The following is a 25,309-nucleotide window of genomic DNA, read 5'->3' as shown; positions in this document are numbered from 1 at the left end:
AGTGCAATTTACAAAATTAGTACCTTCCGGCTGACCCCACCCCGTGCCGCCTTCCTGGTGGCCCTGTGATTTCATGGGTGATGTGTTTGGCAGGATCCCTGCAGCCCACGCACTGCTGAGAAGTCAGAGCCCTTAGGGCTGGAAACCCAATGGAGTTCTGGATCCCTCCGCTCCCCCGACCTCAAATCCTCCCAGGGAGCCCTTTAGGAGCACCACGTGTGCACGGAGGTGACGCTAGGCATGGGCAGGGGGCGGGGGGAGGTGGCTGGATGAAAGAATGATCAAGATCTGATCACTATCCTTAAAGTTTTCTTGAGCTTCCTTCTTCTCCAAGAGTCCTGTGTGTTGGGTACTTTCCAGTTTCCAAAGCACTGCCCTGTTGACCCTCATACAACGTCCCTCTCGAGGAGGCAGGGAGGGTTTTGTAGATCCCATTTTACAGGTGAGGAAACCAAGCAATGTACCCACCAACCTGGTGCTGGTGAGGAGCAGGCTCAGGAAGGAAGCAGGATCTTTTAGTTCTCAATGCAGAGCTATAAAGCCTCAGAGAGGAGGAAATGTCCAGACTGCAGGCTGAATGGTCATCATGACACATGCCACATCAGTCTTTTAGACGCTGCAAGTACTTCCTTCATCTCACATGTGGCTTTTGATACATCATCTTCTTTTTCGAAAATTTGTATTTATTTATTCCTGAGACACACACAGAGAGAGGCAGAGGTACAGGCAGAGAGAGAAGCACGCTCCATGCAGGGAGCCCGATGCGGGACTCAATCCCGGGACCCCCAAGGTCATGCCCTGAGCCAAAGGCAGACACTCAACCATTGAGTCCCCCCAGGGCCCCTGGATTTTGGTGTTTCTCAAGGAAAGAAATTGAAAAGGCCAAGAAATGAGACATAAGTAAGCACTTGTGAGCACTGGGAAGATAGCCCTGTGCCCACCCGCTCTGTCTCTGTCTCTGTCTCTGTCTCTATCTCTCAAAGTTCTCCCACGCCCAGTATTTCTGGGCTCCTGCAGCCTGCAGGGTGATAGCTGACATACACTGAGCTCTTACTCCAGGGAGGCACTGTTCCACACGCCCCACCCGTGCATTCATTGCATCCTCGACAATCCAATGAGGTAGGCACTTTCTTATCCCCATTTTGCAGTTGAGGCAACAGAGATGTGAGCCATGCACCCAAGGTCACGCAGGGAGGAAATCGGAATTTGAAACCCAGGTGGTCAGCCTGCAGGGTCCTGGCCTGCAAGGCCGTGGAACAAGGGGCGAGAGAGGAAGCATGCAAGATAAGAGAGGTGAAGGGTCTTCTTTGAGGCTCTGTACTCCGCCCCAGAAACTGGGGCTTCATCTGGTCTTTGTGCAGCAAACGCCTTCCCTCCGTGCTGGAGCCCGCGGGAGAGAATGGAGTGTGTGTATCTCATTCCAGCTTCATGCCATGGGGCTCAAAGCTGTAAGATGTCGCAGTGAGACAACAGGCGTGGGCAGAATTGTGTCCCCAGATCGGGTTACACTGTCACAAACACTCACTGAGGCCTAGACTGTGGGTTGCACGCTGCTAAATTTGTGGGATCAGCGGAGAACACAGCAGTGGCCACCTCAGTGCGGCTCATGTCAGGGGCCTCCGCAGCCTGCCAGGTCTGCCTTCCACAGCTGTGCACAGAGCTGTCCGGCGCCACACGCTGTTCGGACACCTGACCCTCATCACTGAACAGAAGAGATGAACAAGACTGCACTGTGGACTTCACTCTAGTGGGAGACAGATCATAAAAATAAACATCATAAATGAATAGCTCATAGAGTGCGTTAGAAGCTGGAGAATGCTCCAAGAGCACAGTGGGGTTGTGGGAGGACAAGGAAGGGCCTTAAGTGGAATGGACAGATCCAGCCTCCCTGAGATGTCGCCACCCAGTTAAACCACTTGCAGTTGACTCCTTCGTTTGGGGTATGATTTGGGGTGGGAATGGGGGATGAATTTTAAAATGTCTAATATGGTTCCTTTGGTCATAGAAAATGAACCTGCTTGGAACCTTTGGGGGACCTTGAGTTGGCTTTTGGTCACACTGTGTTTGAGATGCTCGTAGCCCCCCCAAGTATAACGTCCAAGAGATGGTGGGACATCTGGATCCTTGGCATCAGAAAGCAGCTGGGGCTGGAGGGGCAGACTTGGGGTGTCAGCACAGGAGCTGGTCAAGTCACCTGGGGAGGGCCTGCTGTGTAGGAAGCTGCTGTGGAGGGTGGAAGGCGGATAAACACATTCCAGATCAGGTGGCTGGAGGCGGGTGCACAGAAGGGAGGGGGCTGGGCACAGCCTGAGAGGGAATGACCAGAGAGGTAGTAGGTGGTGCATGGAGTCCTGGGAGCAAGGGGCAGAGGGGCTTGAGGAGGAGGGAGTGGTCGGGGCCTTGTCAGATGGCCTCCTGTGTGGGACTTAGAGCTCCCAGGGCTGTCAGTGGGAACTGTCTCTACAGGGGCATGCTGGGGAGAGCCAGAGGGCCCAGAGGTGAGGGGGAGTCACCAGGTGGAAAGGGGCCCTTTGGGAAAATTGCCCTGGGTGGAACACAGAAGCAAAGATGCGAGGGTGGCAGAGATTGCTGTATGTTCATACCCCAAATGGAAGAAGCCACCATGGTGGAAGGGGTGTAGAATATTTAAGGGTGAGTACAGAGGGGGAAGCAGTTTTCAGGACAGAGGGGTTGTGTTGATGGGGGGGGCAGGGGGAGACACGTGAGTACCCTGTGACTCTTCAGGCCCCTTCACATGCAGTCAGGACCCTATAACACCATGAAACAGACAGGACCAGGCCTCTGTTTCCCAGATGGGGAACCAGGGCACAGAAAGGTGCTGCACATGGCCAAGGTCACACGGGGGGACACCTGCAACTTATGATGCCTCGTCCTGCCTTCTGAATTTCTCCCTGCACTTTCCAGATGCACCTTGGACCATACAGGTGCCTCCCAGCCTCCCAGATGCCTCGGAAATGAACACTTGAGACAGTGAGTGACTTCTAGAGGCAGGACGTGCGCTGATCCTGGTTGGCAAGAAGAGCCTGAGGACCACGAGCTGGTGAAGGGAAACTGAGTTTCTGCCAGATGTGATGGCAAGAGGGCTCTCCCCGCAGCTGGCACACTCCACTGGGGGCCACTCACTCATGCTACAGGCATCTGCTGAGAGCCTCCTGTGCGCCTGGCTCTGCACCTGGCGGGACTGGGAGGGGAAGTAGCGTGAGGGATGGAGAGCCTGGACGTCGGGAGGGCTATGCAGTGGGAACGACAGGGGTGGCAGGGTTGGGTGCCGATTTACGGCCTTGCCAGCCAGGGCAGGTGGAATCGGTGAGGTAAGGGTGAGATCCCTGGGCTGGGATTCCAGAGACCTGGCTTTGGCCTGGACAGAGCCGACTTACTGGATCAGCCTACCCCTCAGCATCTGCCCGAATACAGTGCTGCCCAACAGAACACTCTGTGAGGATGGGAATGTTCTGTTCTGAGCTGAGCTGTCTGGGATAGTGGCCACTGGCCACACATGGCTACTGAGAACATGCAATGTGGCTCTCTGGACTGAGGAACTGACTTAAATTTCATTTAATTTTAACCTTAATTTTATTGTAATAGCCACATATGGCCAGTTGGCTATTGTGCTGGTTGGTACAGCTCTAAGTACTTGGTGACCTTCTAGTGACCACATTCACTGTCCATGTTTGTGTCTGGATCTCACTTTCGGTCCATGCAGCATCCTCACCCCCTCTCCTAAACACCATATCTCATCCCTGCCCTTCTTTTTGGTTCCTGTAACTTCAGATACCTTCCATACACCTACCATCCACAAATCTGTTTCTCTCAGACTTCCTTCCTGGGCTTCTGACCTAATTTCCAAGTGCTTTCTGGATGTCTCCACCATAATCTCAAAATAAATATGTCCCAAGATAAGCTCATTATTTCACCCCATTTTTCCAAACCCCTTTACAAAAATGTCTTCTTTCTCTATTTCTGGGTTAACAACTGGGGAGGGGTGTGTTCTTAAAATATTCCCTCTCCTTCCATAGGTAATAAGTCACTAACAGCTATCGAGTCCAGGCCAGATCTTTTCCTGAAATCCCTTTCTCTGTGTCTCCATCATTCGCACTATTATATGTGCAGACCTGGTTTTAAAAGTTGTGAGTGAGGGCAAAATGCAGGGCCCCAAGGGGGGATGGGGAACCAGTATCCCTTCTCAGGAGACTGCACCCCATCTACAGATGGGTGGGTAATCCTTAAGGAATTGCAACCAAAGAGAAGCTCCGTGCCTGCATTCCTGGTGGGCAAGAGGGTCCTGCTGAGTCCCCCTGGTGGCACTGCCAGTCCCAGAGCAGTGGTAGCCACTGCCTTGCCCTACCCCAAGATGCCAAAGGGCATGTGCCCAACCCTGGACCTCCCTGAGCTTGCCTTGGCCTCCAAAGGGGATGGTGGCCAAAGTGGAATGGGCCCCCTGCCCCCAGCAATGAGATGGCAGTCAAGTTAATGGGGGTGGGGGAGTGGAAACTGGGTGGAACCAGGGGCCAGGGGGCAAGGAGTCGATGGCTGAGAACCCATCCTAAGGAGGCCGTGGCAGGTGGGGCCGCTCAGGAGCAGAGGTGCCAGGCCCTCTGTATGCCTCTGTCATCCCACGGACTCTATTCACAAAACACCATGTTGAAGATAACAGGATGGAGAATTTCAAGCTGGTGCCCTCCGAGCACTGAACTCCACTTGTGGGACCCACCTGAGTGCAGAGTCCTGGGGTGGTTGCTCTGGTCTGGTAGTCCCCCTGCACCTGTCCCAACCCTTCATGCTCATGGTCAGTCTCAATCTCTGTTCTTTCCCAACTGCTCAAAGCAACCAGATCCACCTGGAGTCACTACCTAGGGTTACAGTTCTATTCGGAAATGCGCCAGTGTGTGATGTGGCCACAGTGAGGGGAAGTGCTCATGGAGTTCTGCAGCAGGAATTAGAGGTGCTAGATGTCCTGCTGTTCCTGCACCAGTCCTGAGCCAGGTGGCAAGAGTGGCCCCAACAGAAGCACTGCCCAATGCTGCTGCGGCCTGGGGAGCGTGCTGTTCCCCCCCAGGATGGCTGTTCCAGGCTCCCTGCCTTTTACAAATCCTTAGCTCTCCATCCCAGAGCCTCCTGTGGTCTAGCTTCCAAACAGAAGCCGGGATTCCTGTGTGCTCGCCTTCCCGAGAGCCCCTGTTTTGCTGTGCTGCAGGGGCTGGCCCCACGCCCTCTCCGCACAGCTCTCCTCAGAGTTTCAGTTGGAAGGAAAGAGTGGGCACTGGTGGGGGGGAGCAGCCCTTCCCTGGCCGCAGTCCTGCTCATGGTAAGTCATTCCTCCCCTCTGAGCCTTCCAGCTCCGAAGTTCGATTCCCCTCATTCTGCCATCATCAGAAAGCCCTCAAGTGCTTCTCTGAAAACAACCCTTCAACCGGTGCCATAACCTTGATGGATAACACCACATCCTTGCCTTCATTTCCTCTGTCTTTTTCTCCCATCCAGCCTTGAACTGAAGACCTAAATCATCTTCACTGTCTCAGGACACACACACCTCTAGGAGGAGAAGGAAGGCAGGGGAAAGAGGAGGGCATGAGTTAGCATTTGCACCTGTTTAAAGTAAATTACTATCATGGTAAAATATACATAATATAACCTGTAACATTTTAACCACTTAAAAATGTATAATTCAGTAGCATTAAGCACATTCCCAATGTTGTAGGACTATCACCACTACCCATGTCCAGAACATACTCATCGTCTTGAATACAAATTGTATAACCGCGGAATATGGACTCCCCATTCGTCCCCTCCATCATCCCTTGGTGACCACCAACCTATGTTCTGTCTCTTGGATTCGTCTCCTCTAGGAAGGTTATGTAAGTGGAATTATTCAGTATTTGTCCTTTTGTGGCAGATTTATTTCACTCAACATAATGTCTTCAAGATTCACCCGTTTTGGGGCACCTGGGTGGCTCAGGCATTGAGCGTGTGCCTTTAGCCCAGGTCATGACCCCTGGGTCCTGGGATCAAGCCCCCGCATCAGGCTCCCTGCCTGTGTCTCTGCCTCTCTCTCATGGATAAATAAATAAAATCTTAAAAAAACGTTTCACCCATGTTGTAGCACGTCAGAATGTCCTTCCTAAGACCATATCACCTTCCATTGTCTGTAGAGATGACACTTTGTTTACCCATTCATCCACAGATGGATGTTTGGGTTGCTCATTTGGGTTGCCTACCTGTTCTTTTTAAAGAAAAGTGTTTCTGGATAATCCATTTGAGCCTGGGGTGGGGTGGTGTTGAGAGAAGAATAAGCATTAGACCCCCCCCCCCCCCCCGCCACAGTAGATGGGATCTCTCAGGAGCCTTCCATCTCAGGAGTGAATCCAGGAAGAGGCAGAAAGACAGAGGCAGTGGCCCATGGGGGCTCCAAGGCAAAGTGCCATGGCTTTAGGATGCAAGAGGGGAAGAGCAGTGGGGGCAGATGGGCGAGTGGCATGGGCACAGAGTGACCCTGAGGACCTGGCTCTCAGCTAAAGGAAGGAGGGGGAGGCACAATGTGTCCAGGGAGGTAAGTGGAGAGATGTGGTAGTGACACCCTTGCTCTTGGTTAAGAAAAAGCAGGGGGCCAGGAGAAAGTTGGTAGGGGAGTGTGCAGAGGGCCCACTACATAATTTTCAGGGCCCAGTGAAAAATGAAAAAGCAGAAGGAAATGCAGTTTACAGGGACTAAAATTCAGAGCATTCCCCTTTCTTCTGCTGTGTCTCTCAACCTAGGGCTTTGGGTTTCTTTTTAAGACTTTATTTATTTATTTGAGAGAGAGCGAGAGAGAGAGCACACACAAGCAAGCGATAAGGAGGAGCAGAAGGAGAAGCACAAGCTGAATTTGGGCTAAACATAGAGCCCAACAAGGGGCTTGATCCCATAACCCTGAGATCATGACCTGAGCTGATACCAGGAGTCAGACATTTAACCAACTGTGCCACTCACACGCTCCTCTCAATTTAGGTTCTATTTTTTTTTTCTATTCAATATTACAAATAAGGAAAAAATCAGACATTGAAATTATTTGCACAGATTTTGCCAACCATCTTTATATTGTGCCAGTTATATATTCATTCATTTACTATTTTTATTTTTTGAGATTTTAAAAATATTTTATTTATTAATTTAGAGAGCTCGTGGGAAAGGGCACAAGGAGAGGGGAGAGAGAGCATGGGGTGAGAGGGGCAGAGGGAGAGAGAAAATCTCAAGCAGATTCCCCGCTGAGCATGGAGCCTGATGCAGGGCTCAAGGAGGGGCTCAATGGGAGGGCTCGATGCAGAAAGGGGCAGTTCCACACAGAGCTCGACCCCATGACCCAGAGATCATGACATGAGCTGAGATCAAGAGTCAGATGCTTAACCCACTGAGCCACCCAGGCACCCCTGTTTCTGTAATTTGTCAAGGCTAGATGCTTTATTCATGCACCGATGGACGCTTGGTTTATACCCAGCTTTTGGCTGTTGTGAATAAGCAGGGACAGTTTCAATGAAAATGTCAAAACATTAACTCCTATGCAAAATCACCAAAATTACCTAATTCATAGTTCATAGCCTGTATGTGTATGCCTATCTCATTCTTACCACCAGCAGGAAATGGTGGATGGAACCAAATCAACAATGTTTATTTCACTTTTGAAAAGACAAATCTACCTCTACCTCCAGTTTACCAGTTGATGGAGGAAGGAAGGGAGGGCTGGAAGGAAAAGGAACTTCGGTTGCCATTTCTTTTCCTTTCTTTTTATGCCACCATTTACATCATAAGTGGCTGGCTAATACAGAGAAGTAACACAAAGAAGGAAAGGATATGATAAGGCTCCTTGGGCATTTGTGTTTCCTAGAAATGCCATTGTCATCCTTCTGTATTTGAAGCAAGCTCTGGTCTGGACGGGAAGAGTGGCCCTTTGGGCCATCAGGGCCCTGCTCATTCAGCTGTTGCCGTGTGGACACAGGACGTGAGCATGGAGCACAATGTGTGGAAGCTCAGCCAGACTCGAAGACAGGATGAAGTGAGGGCATCATGGAGCCACACAGTGGGCATGGCCAACACTGCATGTGTGGCAAAGGGCAGAGACACACACATTCAACATGTCTCCTCTCTTGTGACCACGTTCCACTGCCCCATTGGTCTTCACTTAGAACACACAAATCCATAGATAAATTTATTAAGAGTTTCCAGACAGTGATAGCAGAGCAGTGAACCAAGTGTGGGCCCTTCTGAGTGTGGGGTCTTAGGTAATTGCACAGGTCTTGGAGGAGGATCCAGTAAAAAACCCACCCAAAAAGAAGGAGGGACGGACAAGCACGAGGGAACCAAGGGTGTATCCAGAGCAACCCTCCAGAGCCCTAAGAGCATGAGCTGAAAGACACAAGAAGAACAGCGAAATGAAGAAATGACAACCAATGGTTTATAGTAAGAATGGAGGCAGAAGTACTCCCAAAATTATATAGAAGAACTAAAATTCCATGGCTTTCCAGGGCCATTCAGTGTGACAGAGACCTCCCTCCTCCCACAGACCTTGAGTGCTCCAGGGCTTTGGAGCTGAGCCCATGAATGCTCAGAAAGAGACCTTGCCATCCTCAAGAGCAAGTGGAGTTACAGAGAGTATTTTTTGCCTTAAGAACATGTATACAAGGGGCTCCTGGGTGGCTTGGTCAGTTGAACATCTGAATCTTGGTTTCAGCTCAGGTCATGATCTCAGGGTCGTGAGACTGAGCTCCATGTTGGGCTCCACACTGAACATGGCACCTGCTTCAGATTCTCTCTGTCTCCCCCTCCTTCTACCCCCCCACCACTCTCTTTCTCTCTCTCTAAAATAAGTACATAGATTTTCGAAAAACAAATAAACACATAAAAACATGTTTGCGATATGTTTTAGAAAGCTTTCTCTCCAATGTATGTGATAATATGCATATATTTTAAGTTCCAGTGGCAGGAAAGTGAACTTCACATTTCTAGAAACCACAAAAATGAGAGGCTATTGTTGTTTTCACAGCCCATAGACAATATTTAAAGCTCTAGATAATTGCAGAGATAAGTATTTGGAGAAGAGGAGCTGTGTCTTCTATTTCTCTTGTGTAACCAGTGGTGCTTGGTTGAGACGCACCTTGGATGTTGGTAAATTGTGTTGAAGGGCTGTGTATGGCTTGGGGAGGGATTCAAAGTGAACCTGGTGGGTGGTCTCACTAATTCTCCTTCATTTAAAGTTGGTTCTCTCGCAAAGCTCATAGAAACATAAAAGAGATCTCAAAACACGAAGTATGGCCTGCTTTGTGTTCTTCTAAAAACTACTTATACTAAATCGTTTCCATTAAATGTTAATTCTAACAAAACAGTGTTGAATGAATGAATGTAAGAGGTAGAGGAAGGAGACAGTAATTCCTCTTTCCGATTCCTCACCTTTAACATGATTGTTGTAAACTGTATGGTGTATTCCAGCTTCAAGCTCTATGACTCTGGTAATATTTATAAATGCAACTAAGATGGTCACTACTTGATAAGAGGAAATTAAGTACGTTTGGGTAACATGGCAATTTATTTACTACCAGGTATGAAACCCAGTACAGTGGTGTTTACCAAACAGAAGAGTAGGAAGACACGTTCATTTCTTTAACCAGGAATCGCTAAATGCCTACGGTTGCCCCATGCTAGGCCCAGCGTAGGTTAAAGCAGAAGCCACCATCACCAACCTCAAGACATATGCATAAAGCTATTGGACACAATGTCATCTAGAATAAGATTACAGGAGAGAAGGTGGGTGCCCAGAAGAGTGGTGTCCCTGAGGGCTCTTGGGCAAGTGAGCTTGCATGATTCCTAGTTGTCAAGCGCCGGGGGTGGGTGAATCTGCTTGTCCACTCAATGGGAAGAATTATGGAATCTTTTAATGAATCATTCATTCAGCAAAATATTTCTTGAGCACCTACTAAGTGCCAGGCACTGTGCTAGGAACTGGACATACAAAGGGGAGCAAATGGAGTCCTATCCCCAAATTGCTCGAATGGTGATTAAGGACAGTCAAGGTGACCAAAGGCAGTGCAGTGCGGCAGTCAGGGTTGGAAGCACAGCTGCATGCTCCCTGGCTACCGTTCTACTGCAACTGCCTTTCCTAACTGGTGTTGGCAAAGCTTCCTGTTGCATCTAAATATGGCCTCGGCATTCTTTTTGACACAGCAACCAAGCAATTACGACCCATCAGTCAGACCTAGACCAAAAGATGGAATCTATTTGCTTCCCAGGCAGCAAAGGACTAATAACACTGCACGCGTTTGTGGTGGGAGCACAGAGAAGCTGTTGGCTAGCACTTTTTTGGGTGGGATGGAAGTGAGAGGTCACAGAGTTAACCTCAAAGAATGAATGGATTCTGTAGGTCAGAAACCACCCGCTCCCTTTTCACTGCCTGCGTGGTTGCTGGCTTCTCTGCAACGTGGGGAGAAGGTAATGGTCCCTGGAAAGCATGACTTCCTTTTCTGTAACGGTGGAGTCTCTCAGGTAGACTCTGATGGAAGTAGCACCCCTGGGAGGAATGGAGCCTTGAGGTAGGTAATGTGGCTGAGCCAGCCTTTGGAGGAAGTCCAGGTTGCTGGCCCAGCCCCTGGGTTTTCTTTGGCAGAAGAACGTCCAGCCTCTTCACGGAGGTGGTGCCAAGCAGGCCAGGCACAGTGAGCTCATGGCGTTCCCTGGGTCCTGGAGCTAGAGACCTAGGGCGGAGGGAAGTGGAGGGCTGGAGATAGCTCTGTTGGCTTGGGGTTTGCAGCAGGCAGGGCACTGGGCCAATGGAGACAGGAAATCTTCTGGGCTTTCAGACATTGTGTCATATGATTGTTTATTTGGGAAGAGGAAGCCATCCAGGGAGCACTGATGCCCATCATCACCTCCTGGGAGAGAAATCCAGCTGGCGCACGTGCTACCTTCCTCACCTACATGCCCAAGGAGCACATGCATGCGTACACACACACACATGTGTGAGGCACACATTCCCTCATCCCCTGCGCCACCACCCTCAACCTGGTGCACACAGGTGAGGTGACTTTGCCACGTTCGAAGAGACATACCAGAGCGCCAGAGCCCTGTGCCTACATTTCTATCCAGATTGCACTACAAGGGATCCAATTTTCTAGTGTCTCATTGGCAACTCATGACTTGGTAAACCTCAGTTTCCCCATCTTTAAAATGCAAAAAGGAACACTTTTTCCACCTTCCACCTCAGAAAACAGACAGGAGCCTCGAGGATCAGAACAGCCCCATCTATATGATGAGTAAACGTTTGTCCTCATGACAGCCAGGAGGCTAGATCCTTCCCGAGTCGCAGCATACCTTTCCTCGTCTCCATCGTCCTGCTGGACTCTTCCAGACATCCAACAGCCATCACCTCTCCATTCTCACTGCTTCTGTTCTTAGACCTGGTTGTATGCACACCAGCCTCTGCAATGGCTTTCTCCCCATCTCCAGGCACTATGCGCCCTAAAGGTTGGCTCTGATCACATTTCTCCTCTCTTCAAGCCCCTGAGACTTCCTCCTTGATCACAGACTGAAACTCTAATTTCAAATTCCCTCCTGATCTGAATTTACCTACCTTTCCGTTTGTACTTTCTATTTTTCCCATATCAGCTACATCTGCTACAGCTGCACTAGATTGCTGCTTCTGCAAACTAACTTTGCAAATTCTTACCTTTGTAGATTTGTTGCATTGCCTTTACATTGGGATGTGCTTTTTTTCAAGACTTGTCACATCTGTTTAACTATTTGGAAAAACAACAGGGTAAGTTCCTTGCTCTGACTGAAGGAGTCTAATGAAAGTTTGATCAAGGAGGGAGTCCTTGTCAGACCCTCACGAATAGGATCCTGCCCCATATGTGAGCTCCCGGAGGCCCCTGGCTTTGGAGTACCTTCATCAAAATTTCCTAAATTTCTTCATGTGCATGAGATCAGCTGGGTACGCTGCCCACAACCCAGACCAGAACAGCCAGGCCCTATTTTTCCCCTTCAAGAACTCCCTGACCCTCTACCCCACACATGGGGTGGACTAGAATGTCCCAAAGAGCTCCAAGACTCACACCAATAGAGTGGTTCCCGCACTCTAGGGTAAGATGGCCTGGTAAGTAGATAGCTCCTACTGAGGAGTGTGGTGTTTGTTTTGTGTATTTATGTGAGATTGGGCCACCAAAAAGGTTCAGACATGCTGATTTGTGGTGGCTCTTAAGGATGCACGGTGAGTTTGGGGCTCTAGGTTACTGATGGTCCACTGCTGACCCTTGGCCTTGAGCCATGTCTATGTACCTGCATATCTAGCTCTCACTCTTATATGCAATCAGGCCACGGTGCTGCTGCAGCTGCTGCTACTATTGGTCTATAACATTTGGGGGTCATGGGTCCGGTGGCAGGCACCCTTTATCCCATGTGTCCCCACCCCAGCATCCAGGGAAGCCACCCTGTGTTCTCAGTAGGCTCTGTGCCACAGAGCAGAAAGTCGTCTAGGGATGGGAGTGTTTTTTGAGACCACTGCTCTAGAACGCCTATGGGCATTTCTCATCAGTGTCTCTCTAACCTCTAATTAATATGCAATGTCATGCTTTTCCAGATCAGTCTTATCCCATGTTGGACAAAGGATAGACATTCCTTGCATAAGTAGTTTCTCTTCTCATTCCACCCACAGGCTCCCACTTTCCTTCCCGCTGGTGGCAGTCTGCAGAAAGCAGGACATATTACTTTTCTAGGGTTGCTGCAACAAATTACCATAAACTCAGTGTCTTCAAACAGTAGAGATTTATTCTCTTACAGTTCTGAAGGCCAAAAGTCTGAAATCAAGGTGTCAGCAAGGCTGGTTCCTTCTGGAGGCTCTGAGTGGAAACCTGTTCAGTGCTTTTTTGTTAGCTTCCATGTTGACAGCAATCCTTGGTATTCTTTGGCTTCTAGATGTATCATTCCAATCTCTGTTCCATCCTCACGTGGCATTACCCTCTGAGTGTCTCTGCATCTCCAAGTTTCCCTCTTCTTATAAGGACACCACCCACTGGATTTCGGGCTCACACTGATACCTGATACCTTATCTTAACTTGATCACATCTGTAAAAACCTTCAAATAAGGTCACACTTACAAGTTCCAGGTAGACATGAATTTTAGTGGTGGGGGTGATGGGGGTGGTTGGGGGGAATATCCTTCAACCAAATATACATCCATTTGGTTAACAATAAAAGAGACCATGTGCTAAGAATGCAGTGATTACAGCCTCAGGAGTTTAAGAGAAGACAGGGGTGGAAAATGTATTGTTTTAGATTCATACTATATAATTCCAAACAGGAAATTTAACATGATCTGGAAGTGAATGATGGCTCACATTTGCCTGCATACTTTGGGTAAGACTAGCATGAAGTCCTCATCAACAAAGCACAGTAACAGCTTTTGAGAGTCATTGGAAGTCAGTGTTCTCAGACCAGGGGATGGATGATGCAATGCTGTGAGTCCATGGTATTAGGGAATTGCAGAGGCAAGAAGAGCTGCACTGTTTCAACACAAATAGGTTCTGAAGAGACATGGCATTATGAGTACTAATGACATTACCACCTTTTTCTCAGGGTGGAGAATATGAAATAAACTAAGAACGGTATATTTGGCGCTAGCGAACACGAAAGGAAATGAAAAAGTGGATTCTGGACTTGAACAGGAAGAGAGGGTGCCTGGACCCTATGGAGAGTCTTTATGTGCACTGATGAAACAATAAATAAATATGTAAATACCTCTTCTCTACCCATCATTCTAAATCTCCATCATTAAGTCACTATACTTCACATGGGCCATGGATTTTGTAATGCATTTTGAAACCAGGTTGTTTGTGTAGACAGGCACATTCCAACAAATATTTGCCTCGTGCCCTGCACATCCTAAATAAAAGCAGTCCTCTTCTTTCATGCAGCCTCTGAGCAGAGTGAGGGCTCTCAATTAAATCATATCCTCAGGATAATTGCACAGCACTGACCTGGTGCTTGGCTAACTAAGGGAAATTCCAGGTGCGGGGGCCCTAAGTGATTTCCACCTGGGAATTCTCAGGAGAGGAATGAGGCATGAAGACAATACAAACTCAAGGAGTGGGGCATGGAGAAAAAGCATAAAAGTATTATTATATAATAATATATATACTATATAATATGTATATGCGATATACTAACTGCAGAGAAGTAATACAATGGCATTTTGAAAAATTTGAGGTAATTAGCAAATTGTTTCTCTGATCCTCATAGATTTAGACTGAATCAGCTCTGAGAATTGTCTTTGAAGATGTGTGTGGGAGTGTGCATGTGTGCACACTGGCTTCAACAATTACTCGCACACCTGCAACTCAGACAACTGGGAAGATCTTGAAGGAGGCTAAAACTGCCTGTGGACCTCACCTGCCCTGGCTTGCTCAGCTGCTCCGCCATACTTGAAATGCCAATGGCCATCATTGAAGAGCCCCATTGGTGACCACTCAACTACCACCACCCCAGAGTGTCACACAGATGTCTTGACCAACCGAGGCTTGTGAACTATATGTTGGGAAAATGATGGGATAGAGGCCCCAGGGAAAGCCCATCCCCTGAGGTCAGGGTCTAGGCTTTCCTGTGGAGAGTCATATTGAAGGGCAGATGAACAAAGTTGGCGCCAGGTTGGAAGCGAGGTGCACCTTCAAGGGACCCGCTGTGGAGGGTTGAATGCCTGGTGGCTCTTCCCTGAAATGTGGGGTAAGTCATCTCTTGCAGTTTTGGTTGTCCAGTCTCACATTTTAATTCTCTTGAGCTACTGCAATGCTTTATCAAATCTGTTAGCTAGTAGAGTTCTGTAAGCCCTCATGTTGCAAACAAAAGAGATAGGTATGCAGGGTGTGGCTTGCCCACATCAGCTTCTTCTTAGGGCTATTAGGGGCTGCAGCATTTTTTCAAGGGAGGTAGTAACTGGGGTTTTGGGTTAGGAGCTAATGGGCAAGGTGGGCTATGGCCAAGCTGGGACATTGAGGAAAAATTTCTGGAGGAATGATAAATAGAACTTGTATATCCTCAATATTTTCTAGGGCAAGCTGGCCCCTGGAAGGGGGTGGTGGTTGTGTGCTTGGATTACACATGTACATTAAAAAGAAATCGACTATTAATACATTTGAATTAACCACGGATTAATTAAGGTTATATCTGGTGGGCAATTACAGATGGGTTTTAATTTTTTCTATATTTTCTTTGGTGCTGTTAAAGAAGAAATTGTTCTAACACTTGTTAAAGTGGTAAGTAGGACTCCTCGAGACTACTCAAAAGGGGTATTGCAACAGGGGAGAGAGATCAGGCCCAACCACGACAGGAGAGGAATGAGGATTTGTAGCCAAGAAAGGGTAGGGGTCAGTGGATGGAAAATTATTAACATCAAGGGTAGGTGGATTCTTGCTCAACTGATCTAACAGGATTCTTGCTACAGGCAAGCTGGGGCTATCCGAAATCAAGGGTGGGGGGATAAACTGACTTAGCAGGATTCTTGCTACAGCTGGGTTTGGCAGGCTGAAGATGGGGCCCAAGGGTGAGGCCTCACCAGAAAGAGGGATCAGAGGAACCTGTGTAAAGGTTGAGCAAGGAGATTGTCTTCATGACCCCATATGGACCATTACACATATGACCATTTAAAAGAAGAAATTAAAATTGATAACATTTATTTTTAATAATAAGAATAACCTCCTAATAGCTATGACAACTGAATGCAATATACCATCCTGGATTGAATCCTGATCAGAGTTTATGTCTTTCATTTTTGCCATGAATGAGATAATTGGCGATAGCTAGGAATGGTTTAGATGAGATAATACTATCGAAGGCGATTTCCCGATTTTAATTATGTAAGAATTGTTGGTAAACCTTCATTGAAGGCTTTATCAGTAAAAGACCATCATCTGTTCAGCTTACTCTCAAACAGTTTAGGACAACCATGCATATATAGAGAGACAGCAAGATAAAGCAAACATGGGAAATGTTCGCATTTGCGGAATCTAGGTGAAGGCAGATGGGAATCCTTTGTATTAGCTTTCTAACTTTTCTGAAAATCTGGAATTATTAAAAAATTAAAACAGGGAGATGTAAACCATCCAAACATAAAGGACTGAGTCATGTGCCACCTCTTCCAGTCTCAGTTTCTCTCCACTGAGACTGGGTCCTGCCCCACCCTGCCTCGTGGTGACCTGGACCATGGTTATCTTATAATTCTCTTCAGCCTTGACTTCCTCAAAGCCTCTTCTTTCTCCTCTAGAGGCAGCACGGCTGGGTAGAATGCAGCCGAATTCCTGAACTCACAAACCTGGGTCCCAACACTGCCTCCATCACTTCTCCTCTGTGGGACCTTGGTCCTCACCATTGCTACTGACGCCAGATTTCTCATCAATAAATGATCACGAAATACATTTCGCATGGTGGTCAGGAGGCACATACAACAGCGCCTGTCATGAGTTCTGCTTCTAGAGGGAGCTCTGTAAATGCTAATTCCCGTCCTTTCCCCCTTCTCTGGAACCAGCCCTTCACTATCCTTGGGACATAGGCAAAACTTGGAACCCACTTCTCTGATCATTTCTATGACGTTGTCCTGACAACTAATATTGATAATTTACTATAATGTACTCCACCATGCTCAACACACAGTAGCTCCTTAATGCATGCTGTTCACGGGGCAACACCTGCCCGCAGCTTTTCTCATCTGGTCATTCCAGGATCTCTATGGGATTGAAAATTTCCCATTATTATCCCTTTTGTATAGATTTGGAAACTGAGGAGATGAGTGACACGCTTTTCTACGTCCCATGGCTAATAAGTAGAAGAGCCTGTAAATCCCATCACTTATGGCAAAGTCCACCGTTGCACTTACATATAGACAAATAAACTGCCAACGACTCTTCCAACGTTCTCTGGATCTCTGTCCTTATGTGTTACCACCATCTACTCAACCGTTCTAAAATGACGCTTCATTCATTTGATTTATTAGTCTTTTAATGAGCACCTATTAAGTGGTAGGTGTATTAGGCGCTGAGGATGCCAAGATGAGGAAGGAGCTCAAAGTCTTGTGGGAAAAAAAATCAAATGAACAAAAATCATAAAGGTGGCGTAATAGCTGCTTTCTTCAAAGACATTCTATATAATATCACCAATGCAGACCATTCTCATCCTGATTGCTCTTCCGTTTATAAAACTTTTGCCTGTGCGATTAGGCTCAGTAACACTGAGGCTCACTGTCAGGAACATGGAGCCCTCCTCCCGTAGCTCATGGCATGGAAAGCCATTCAGTGGCCAAAGCAAAAACATCTGCTTGGAGCCACCTGTACCCAGAGAAGGAAAATCTTTCTGATTTAGAGACATTTCTAATTTAGTGCAAAATCCCTCTTTTGTCAAAGAAAACACCCTTCACATGGCTGTAGCTGCCCTCAGCCCCAGAATCGCAGTCCTACCGTCTGCAGGTGCCTTGCCATTCCAGGGCTGAGATCCTCAGGTACTCCCCAGAAGCTCCCCCCCCCCCCCCCCCCCCGGTGCTTCTGGCTTAGAAGCTTCCCCACACCGGCTGGGTCAGCAGTACCCCAAGTTGCCAAAGGCCCTTTGATGAAAGGAAAGGAGCGTGACAACCTAATGTAGGAGGGTGATGGCTTCTAGGGCTTGGAAATCTGATATCCTGAATCTGAAACTCTGTTTCTAAGACTGACTTCCCTAGACAAGCCCTTGGACAGTTTGGATACGGTTGTTATTCAAACTGTTTAATGAATGACATTTACTTGTTAGGAAAAGTCAGGTCTCTCTAGCAAATGAAACATGATCTGCACAACCCGATGTCCCAGATGCCCCTTTCACGCGTGCACCTTGCTGTCCAGCGTCACATCCCGTTCCAGAGTGTTTTCCTCCTCTCCTCGATGTGGTGCCTAACAACGTGCATTTATCACACGACGAATGAAACGGTCAACAAAACAAAACAAAACAAAACAAAACAAAACATGCCAATGAGCGACCGTCGCAATCAGTGCCAAGCAAAAGGTCCACGCATTTATTTTTGTGACTTCTGTGATGGATGCCCTGGCGCATCTCCAACTTAGAAGACGTTACCCGGACGGCGGCGGCCCCGCTGCTCTCGCGTCGGTGGCCGGAGCAGGGAGCAGGGACGCGGAGGAAGGGACGCGTTTTCTCGCCGTCCCGGACGCCCGGCGCGGCTCGGGAAAGCTCAGCCCCAAGCTGGAGCCTGGGGGCCGCAAGCTTGCCCGCGGCGGGCCTGACGGAGGGGCCCGGAGAGGACCGGCCGACACCCGCAGGTGGGCGCGCCCGGGCCCCGGGTGCCGACGCCCCAGGGCGCAGGGGGTGCGGGCCACCGCCTAGAGAGGAGAGCCGGTCCCTGGCTGCCCCGGGCTGCTGGCGGCTGCCTCAGCGTCCCTCCCCGCCGAGGCCCCCGCCCCCCTTCCCCGGGGCCGGCCCCTCGCGCTGCCCGTCAGCGCTCGGCGCAGCGGGTCCCACCTGGACTCTCCCGCGAGCCCGGGACCGGCGGGGGCGGGGCCGGGCCGTGGGGGCGGGGCCGGGGCGGGGCCGTGGGCGGGGCCGGGCCGTGGGGGCGTGGCCGGGGCGTGGCCGGGCCGTGGGGGCGGGGCCAGCATCGGATGCCTCGCGAGGCCGCCTTGTAAGGCCGCTCGGGGCAGTGACCCGGGGCCGCGGGGTGCGGGGCCGCCGCGCGGGAAGGGAGGGAGACGCCGCGTCCGAGCGGCCCCGGGCAGGGCTCTCCCGCGGGGTGCGGCGCCCCAGCGCCTGCGAGCCCCGGCCGTCTCCGGCGGAGACCTGCCTCGCTGCCTTTCTGAGTCGCCGGGATCCCGAGAGCACTGGGGAAACTTCTCGCCCTCGCTCTTTCCTCCCCGCTTTCGGGTGGGAAAGCATCTGCCGAGTTGTTTGATTTCCTCCCCCAACCGGACTCTGTAAAAATAGCCGAGCGCGGGGCGAGCGAGCCAGGCTCTGCCGCCGCGCTGCCCCGGGCCGGGTGTGGACCTAAAAATACCCGGCGGCCGGGAGCCGGTGCTCGGGCGCGGGGGCCGGCGGCCGCAGAGGGCGTCTGGAGACCGGAGAAACGGCGGCCGCCGGGCCCTCGCCTCGGCCGGGGCTGTCCCTTTAAATCCTGGAGGAGGCAAAGAGAAAAAAGGAAAGAAAGAAAAAAAGCTCCGAGCGGATGGCGGCTCTGCCCGGCCCCCCTCCGCCCCCGCGCCGGTCCTGCCGGCCGCCCGCCGCCTCCGCGCGCCCCGGGCGCCCCCGCCGCGCCGCCCCCCCACAGTTGCTGTCGAAATAGAAATTCCGCGGAGCCGGGGAGGAGGTCGGGGCGCAGCAAGTGCGAGCGTGGCGGGCGCGGAGGGGGCGCCGGGGAGGCGGCCGGAGACATCCGGGCCCTTCCGCCCCGTGCGCCCCCGGAGCGGGTGGCGCGGGGGCGCGGGGGCGCGGGTGGCGCGGGGCGCGGGGCGCGGGGCGCGGGGCTGACAGCCGCGGCGCGGGAGGCGGGGCGCGCGGAGGGCGGAGGCGCGGCGGGAGGGAGGAGCTGCCCGCGCGCCCGCCGCCGCCGCTCGGCTCCACACCCGCCGGCGCAGCCCCGCCACGAGACTCTGACAGCGCGGCCCGCGCTGCTCGGCGCACAGGCACGGACCGCGGCACGGACCGCGGCGGCGGAGGACGCGGGGACCGCGGCCGGCGCCAAGGGCGGGAGGCGCGCGGGGCCGGCGCGCGCGGAGGTGAGTGGCTTCGCGCGCCGCGCTCGGGCGCCGGCGCTGGGGTCACGGTCTCCGCCGCACCTCGGCGGCCCGGGCGGGGCGGGGGTCGCGGGGCTCCCGGGCAGGGCGGCTCCGCACCGCCGCAGCGGAGCGCCGCCTCGGGGCTGTGGCGAGGAGGCCGGCGGGCTGCGCGCCCCGGGGCGCCGGCGGGGGCAGGGGCGCCCCGGCGCGGCGGGCAGGAGCTGGGGGCTGCGCTGGCTATTCAGGGGCTCCGAGCGGCGGCCATGCGGCGGGAGGAGGCGGGGGAGGGGGAGGCGGGGAGAGCCGGCCGGGAGCGAGCCAGCGAGCGGGCGCCGCGCCTCCTGGCTGGCACCGCGGCCCGGAGCGAAGTGGCGCGCGGGGCGGCGGGGAACTTGTGCGGGCGCGTGCGGCCCCGGGCGCGGCGGCGCCTCCGGGCCGGGCCGGGGCGGGCCTGTCGGCAGCCACAGGTGGTTTCTGCCAGAAGTTTTGCCGCACTTCTGCGGGGAGGGCGCGGGAGCATTTTGGAGAGTGACGGTTTACCGGGAGTTTGGCATCCGCGCCTCACACCGGCTCCTCCTGGAGATTGGGGAGGGGCCCGGAAAGTCGGGGACCCGCACCCCGCGACGCGGCTCCCGGGCTTCGTGGCGGGCCCTTCCGACCCGCGCGGCCGTCGGGCGGGAGCTGCGAGAAAGGGGCTCAGGCGCAGGGCCCCCGCGTGCCTCGGGAAGGAGCCGAGGCCAGCCCGGCCGTGCGCCCGGCCGGCAGCCCGCGCAGGGCCCCTGCCCAGGAGCCGCGCGCCGCGCCTTCGCTCCAGCCCTAGCCGCGCGCCCCTGCCCCTCGGAAACCCGAGGGTCCCTGGCCGCTGTGCTGCTCTGTTGTTCGCGCTGCCTGTCTGATTTCATTAGGCGGAGAGCTAGGAGGAGCCAAAGAAAAGCAAAGCGGCAACAACGCTTTTCCTTTGAAACCAGCTGTGGAGGCCGATACCCAAACTAGGCGAGGAGGGGCCAGGGACGAGGGGAGCCGGGCCTGGGGTTTCTGGGGCCTCTGGGGGCAGAAAGAAGAAGATGAAGGTGGGAAGGGAACACGCCTCAGAAGAGGAAGATGTGCAGAGAGAGAGAGAGAGGCTCCAAGAAGTCCGGTGGTTTGGCCCAGTTCCCCATTGGCCTGCTGTCGAGCCCAGGGTAGCGAGGTTAGAACCACCCTGGTAGGTCGGTCCTGGGCTGAAAGAAATCTTTATCCTCGGCATGGGTCTGATACCCAGCTGGTGCAAGTCTGCACAGAAATGCCTGAGAGTTGGTTGGAAACACGGAGTCCTTCATCCCTGCTGCCCCTGCACCCACTCCCTGCTCCCCCAACCCCACAGAGTACCGGAGTAGAAAGCAAGTGTGCCCTTTGCTTTAAAAGAAAAGGTCACAGGATTTTGGAGCAGAAAGATGCCCTAAAGATAGGAGGAACGCTCATTTTACAGTTGAGCAGCTTCAGGCCCAAGGGAAAGTGACCTGCCATGGCAGTTAGTGATCCTGGGAGACAAAAAAAATGACATCAGCCTCCCAGACCAGGGTGGACACAGTTCCCTCAGCAAGGCCTCGCAGGGCCTGAGGTCCGAGATGCCACCCCACACCCCGAGCCCATCATGAGGTCATTATCTGGTACTTTCTATGTCCATGCTTGCCAACTAATGTGGTATATTTCCTATTCTCTGCCCTTGGCTTAAGAAAATAAAAAAATGAGGACTATCACTGAAGATTTCAATCTGACTCTATTCCAACTTTTCCTGCTCCCTCCTCACCCCAAATTCCTCAAACTCCTTTTGTAACATAATGCAGCTTGATTGGCCAAGATGAGTTTGCAGCTTGTCTCATTGTGAAGCACCCTCTTTCCGTAGGATGCCAGAACTCTGTTTTCCTGGTAATTAGGTTTTACAGATATTTTTGAAAGGGAGCCCAATTCTGGATCAATTACACTTGGACACAAATGTTGTGCTGTTGTGGATACCAAATGAGAAAGATGAGCAATTATCTGGGGGTGTTGGAATAAATGTTGTTATGAGTATTTGACACAGCTATTAGACATCAATGAGTGGGTTTTCAGTAAATGCTTTTTATGCCGTATTTTATTGAGCAAACAAAGTGTCTTAATTAAAAAGAACTAGGAGTTGGCCACTTAGATCTTAGCCACTTGTTTCTTACCAGTGTGTATGGATGGGAATGGTTCGAATGGTAAACAGAATGATGGTTGGGAGCTTTCCCAACCCCCACCCCACCCCACTCCCACCCCTACCCCCACCAAAATATTCTAGGGCAACGCTCATCCTTGGGATCCACTGTCGTGTGCAGTCCAGTGGAACCATATTAAATCAAAATACGTCTGGGTGCGGTGTATGCCAGCCTGTATTAGTCAGAAATGTCTGGTGAGAGAGAATGTTTTGTAAGTTTTATCGCTGTCAAGGGCACGCGGTATCAAGAATTCGAGGCCAACACAATGCCACCAAATATAATTCTTCTGCTCTTGTGAACAGATAAGAATCAGTGTCCCCACAGCTGTTCTTGGGCTCCTGTGGGAGAAACCAAGGTCTGACGTCATCACGACAATGCAGGGTTACAGTAGACAGTGCCTTTTGGCTTCCATGTATCTCAGGTCATGGCCATCCCCACAATGGTAGGGAGTTCCGCTGTTTGTCCATCTTACAGGTGGGGGAGCTGAGGCAGAGAGGAGAGGGTGCATTAACACATTCTGGACATGTAGCTCAGGGTTTCTGGGGTGGCCAGGTGGGTAAGAGGCCCCCCTAATCATATTGCCCCCCTGCCTCTATCCAGTGCTGCCACTGCAGCAGGGTGCGGAGGTGTGGCGGGGCTTATGGTTATAATTGATGGGAGGCCACCAGCTCTGATGGGGGCCGGCAGGGCTTTCTGCCCCACCCCCACAGTGGGTGAGCCGTTTCCTCCCTCTTATAGCAGGCTGTGGGAACTTGGGGGAGGAGGGACCAGCTGGCTGAGGCTGGGACGGGGGTGTGGGATCTGTGCCTGAGGAGGGCTGAAAGAGTCCAGGCTATTTATAACCCCTCTTCCCCTCCTGGGAAGAAGAGACTCAAGGGTCTGGAGCCACCCTCTGTGGTGACTCCTCCCCAGGATGGCCGTGCCCTACTGGAAGAAATCTGCCACCCAACTGCATGGTGGGTATTGGTGCGAACCCTGACCCGTGCTGAAGAGGCCCCCCAGGAGGGCTCTGGGGAACTTGAGCTGCTCTGAGGTTTTAAGATACAAAGATTTCCTAGAGTCTCTATGTGTGCACTTTTTCTCAGGCACTGACCTCTCCCGCCAACCCCCGTCACCACTGTTTGCAGAGAAATGAAGCATACCCCAGAGATCTCACAGAGCAGAACTTAAGAATCTGCAAAAGTGGGGGTCCTTGGCTTTTCTGCATAACGGTAACAGTGATTTTTATGCGAGAGGAGATTGTGAAAGTGGCGTATCACATGTGGTTCCCCCGGACCGTGAGCTCAGGCGGTCGTGTGTGGTGCTGGCTGGGCAGGTGTGGGGCTCTCCCCGCCCCCCCCCCCCCCCCCGCCCAACCCTACCCTGGACCAGCCCCTCACAAACACCCGAGTCTCTGTTGTCTTCAGAGAAATAGTATCTGCCATTCCACTAGTCATAGCCTTGTCGCTGCAATGGGGCATGTTTCCTCCCTGGGCTGGTGGTCGGAAGAGTGAGGGTGGGCTGTGGGGGAAGCAGCGAGGCACAGTGCTCATCTCTCTGTGTAGCTCCTCGCACTGAATTAATCCTCCCATCGGAACCATTCCAGGGGCTTGCAGCAGGTTTTGCCAGGGAGAGAAGGCAGGCGGGAGGCCCGGGGTGCAGAGGTGGCGGGGGGGGGGGTGGGGGGGGGTGGGGTGGGAGGCAGCTCCGGGACCACGGCGGTGCCCGGTGAGCCTGGCGCGGGCATCACAAGCGGGGGGCTCCCGCCGGCAGGCTGGTGGGATGCTCACTGTCACATCCTCAGCATGCAGCACTGTCCTGGGTATTGCACACGTTCTCTAGGCCAGTGCCGGGGTCGGGGGGCACTGGTGGCGGGGTGGGCGTCGGTCAGGGTTGCTTCTTCCTTGCCATCAGCAGGGTTCCTTGGTGTCGGGAGGGCGGGGAGGCACGATCAGAGTGCATGTGAGAGGAGCCCTGGACCCAGTGGGTGGGCTATGGTGCTGCCAGAGATGCCGGGAGCAGGGGACAGTGGTGGCCCTTCCCCAGTCCCGCCTCACCAAGCATGCACAGTGGGTTTCCTTTCAGTAGGCAGGTGAGATGCTCCTTTGCTCACCCTCCTGTGGCTCCCACCTGCCTTCCGACTCTCCGCTCCCGGGACAGCACCTGCTGGGCCCCGGGGTTCCTGGAGCACACCATCATGCTCCCGCGCTTGTCCTCGCTTGTTCTTTCCATCTGGTGCGCTCCTTCCCTCTGATCTCCCCCCATCTGGTCCCCGGCCTTGACGTTTGGGTCCCCCCACCTTCCTCCCGTTGTCAGATGCTTCACAGCACCCACCTGTGTCTGGGATGCGATCTTGGTTCTCTTCTTGTTTATCGCTTGTCTTGCCCACTGGAATGTAAGCTCCAGTAGGGCAGGGGCCCTGCCTGTTCTGGTCCCCCATCATCTTCCCCACCCCAAAACAGTGCCGGGCAGGGAGTGGTGCCCCAAGAAATGAGTGGGTCTGCCCGTGAGTGCTGGGGCTCTGTGATGACGAACCAGCCAGGTGCCTCAACCTTGGGACCTCTTCAGCCTGGAGGCAGGAGTGAAACCTGCTCCCAGATGCTCTGCTCATGGCAAGGAGGGGAGGTGGCCCTGACAAGGCACAGCCGGGGGTGGGGGGTACAGTCAGGCAGCTGGTGGTAGCCCTGACTCCACAGGGCTGGTTGGCTTTAGGCACAGGGCTCCTTTTTCTGATGCCGTGTGAGGAGTCAGGGGCCCAGGCAGCTGACCCACCTCCAGGACTGAAGTTCCTCTGGCTTTTGCTTGGCTGCCACCTCTCTCTCTGTTTATTTACTTCTTTGGTGAGCAAGAGTTCCAAGCAGAATGCCATCCTTGGAGAGTCAGGAATGTTGTGTTTTTCCATCAGCACCATTCATTTGCTGCCTCCTCAGAACAGCTGTGGACAGCTGGCTGCCAGCGTGGATGCAGGGAGGGCTTCTCTTCAGGGCCAAGGGGTACACTCAGCCCTGCAGGAATGGGGGATTTCATCTGTGCTTCACACCCTGCTGGTTTCCAAACCCCACTGAAATGGTGCCTGTAAAAACAGATTCTTGAGGAAATTAAAAAACGATTAGCATTCGGTTTACTGCTCCTTCTCTGATTATAAAAGCAACGCGAGTCAAGGTAGAAAATTCAGAAAGTGTAGAAACGTTGTAAAATTAAACTCCCAAACTGTGACAACACCGCGATCTCGGTGCATTTCCTTCCAGTCTTTTTTCTGTTCCCGCCAAAACACACACACACACACGCCCACGCACACGCACACGCCCATCCCCCTGCACATTGTTTTCTGAGCTTCTGTCAACC

The 25,309-nt window shown here is 52.3% G+C and overlaps 1 protein-coding gene across 1 annotated transcript in view; it reads left to right on the top strand.

Annotated features, from left to right (window-relative positions):
• The first annotated feature begins 18,081 nt into the window (after positions 1 to 18,081).
• Positions 18,082 to 25,309, top strand: part of LOC140595106 (uncharacterized) — a 197,132-nt gene continuing 189,904 nt past the window's right edge. Inside the window, exons 1-3 of the mRNA XM_072733705.1 lie at positions 18,082 to 18,369; positions 18,982 to 19,257; positions 19,337 to 19,769. Of these exons, the coding sequence (XP_072589806.1) occupies positions 18,082 to 18,369; positions 18,982 to 19,257; positions 19,337 to 19,769 (997 nt within the window). The remainder of the gene's footprint in view (positions 18,370 to 18,981; positions 19,258 to 19,336; positions 19,770 to 25,309) is intronic.

Source organism: Vulpes vulpes, chromosome 13, assembly GCF_048418805.1.
Source record: "Vulpes vulpes isolate BD-2025 chromosome 13, VulVul3, whole genome shotgun sequence".
Taxonomy (NCBI): Eukaryota; Metazoa; Chordata; class Mammalia; order Carnivora; family Canidae; genus Vulpes; species Vulpes vulpes.
The sequence above is the reverse complement of the archived record's forward strand: the minus strand, read 5'-3'. Positions and strand labels throughout refer to the sequence as shown.